At 44.4% G+C, this 1,976-nt stretch overlaps 1 protein-coding gene across 1 annotated transcript in view; it reads left to right on the top strand.

The window, feature by feature from the left end:
* PRPF3 (pre-mRNA processing factor 3) overlaps positions 1–1,976 on the top strand; it is a 34,390-nt gene that overhangs the window by 19,147 nt on the left and 13,267 nt on the right. Inside the window, exon 8 of the mRNA XM_011973662.1 lies at positions 958–1,037. Within this exon, the coding sequence (XP_011829052.1) occupies positions 958–1,037 (80 nt within the window). The remainder of the gene's footprint in view (positions 1–957; positions 1,038–1,976) is intronic.

Genomic DNA, 1,976 nt, shown 5'->3' with positions numbered 1-1,976 from the left:
GCTTTTGTTGCCCAGGCTGGAGTGCAATGGCGCGATCTGGGCTCATTGCAACCTCCGCCTGACAGGTTCAAGTGATTCTCCTGCCTCAGCCTCCCAAGTAGCTGAGATTACAGGCATGCGCCACCACGCCTGGCTAATTTTTTGTGTTTTTAGTAGAGACGGGTTTCTCCATGTTGGTCAGACTGGTCTTGAACTCCCGACCTCAGGTGATCCACCCGTCTCAGCCTCCCAAAAGTGCTGGGATTACAGGCATGAGTCACTACGCCCGGTGTTTTTGTTTTGTTTTGTTTTTTGTTTTTTAAAGACAGAGTCTCACTCTGTTGTCTGAGCTGGGAGTGCAGTGACATGATCTCGGCTCACTGCAACCTCTGTCTCCTGGGTTGAAGCGATTCTCCTAGCTCAGCCTCCTGAGCATCCAGTACTACAGGCAAATACCACCACACCTGGCCAGTTTTTATATTTTTAGTAGAGAAGGGTTTCACTGTTTGGCAAGCTGGTCTCAGACTCCTGACCTTAGGTGATCCACCTGCCTCGGTGTCCCAAAGTGCTGGGATTATAGGCATAAGCCACTGCGCCTGGCCCTGCTCCATCATTCTGATACATGGCTTTAGTAGATTTTATCTTAGCCTTTCCTTGCCCATTCTTTGTCAGCCACTGTTCCAGGGACTTACTGTCACTAATGAGAGAACATAGCATCTATCAGCTGTGGCATGGTAGAAAAAAGGTTGGGAATGACTGCTATGGAGAGTGTGTTCAACCATAGAGGGACTCATTTCTCTCATCATAAAAATTATATGTAATTTAATTATATATTTTAGGTACGTAAATGCTATTTTAGGTATATCAAGCGCAAGAACCCATTATGGAGAATGGATTTTTTCATTGTATTTTTGAGACTCCTCTCTTAGAATCATCTCTACCCACATATCGCGTTTTCTTTCCTTCCTACAATTTTAGTACAGAGGAAAATCCCAAGAGAGAAGATTATTTTGGAATCACAAATCTTGTTGAACATCCAGCCCAGCTCAATCCTCCAGGTAATGTATAGATTCCTGAATCAAGTCTCTAGAGCAGCATTATCCACTGGAAATTTATACAGCAATGAACATGTTCTGTATCTGTGCTGTTCAATACAGTAGCCACTATCCATGTGTAATTCTTTTTTTTAAATTCAGTTTTTTTCCTAACAATAGTTTGCAGTTTGACCAGTGAACATACATTTTAAGTGCATATTCCTGTGCTTAGAATTTCATGAGACAGCCAAGCATGGTGGCTCATGCCTCTAATCCAAACACTTTGGGAGGCCAAGGCAGGAGGATCGCTTGAGGCCAAGAATTCAAGACCAGTCTGGGCAACACAGTGAGACCCATCTCAAGGAAAAATAATTTGGCTGGATATGGTGGCTCATGCCTATAATCACTGCACTTTGGGAGGCTGAGGTGGGCAGATTACTTGAGCTCAGGAGTTCCAGATCTGGGCAGCATAGCAAAACCCCATCTCTACAAAAAATAAAATCAGCCGGACATGGTGGCATGCATCTATAGTCCCAGCCTCTTGGGAGGCTGAGGTGTGGAGGATGGCTTGAGCCTGGGAGGTAGAAGTTGCAGTGAGCTGAGATGGCGCTGCTGCACTCCAGCCTGGGTGATACTGCCAGACCTTGTCTCTTAAAAAAAAAAGAACCCCAAAAATTTCATGAAGCTTTACATTTACAGTTCCCTGGTTGTGCCTAGGAAGCAGCCCTCAGCTTGCTCCTTTTATAGAACCACATGTTGTCATGGCATCCATAGCTAAATGCAAATGCAAGAGCTAAACTCTTGGTTTGGTGTGTTATTAGATGCGATATGCTCCACTACCCACTGTGAGGGATGCTAACTCCAAAGGACTTTTTGTTAGTTTCCCAAAGTTGAAACTGGGAAACAAAGTCGCTTTTTTTTTTTTTTTTTGAGATGGAGTTTCACTTTTGTCACCCAGGCTGG

This window comes from Mandrillus leucophaeus, unplaced genomic scaffold, assembly GCF_000951045.1.
Source record: "Mandrillus leucophaeus isolate KB7577 unplaced genomic scaffold, Mleu.le_1.0 Scaffold139, whole genome shotgun sequence".
Taxonomy (NCBI): Eukaryota; Metazoa; Chordata; class Mammalia; order Primates; family Cercopithecidae; genus Mandrillus; species Mandrillus leucophaeus.
The sequence above is the reverse complement of the archived record's forward strand: the minus strand, read 5'-3'. Positions and strand labels throughout refer to the sequence as shown.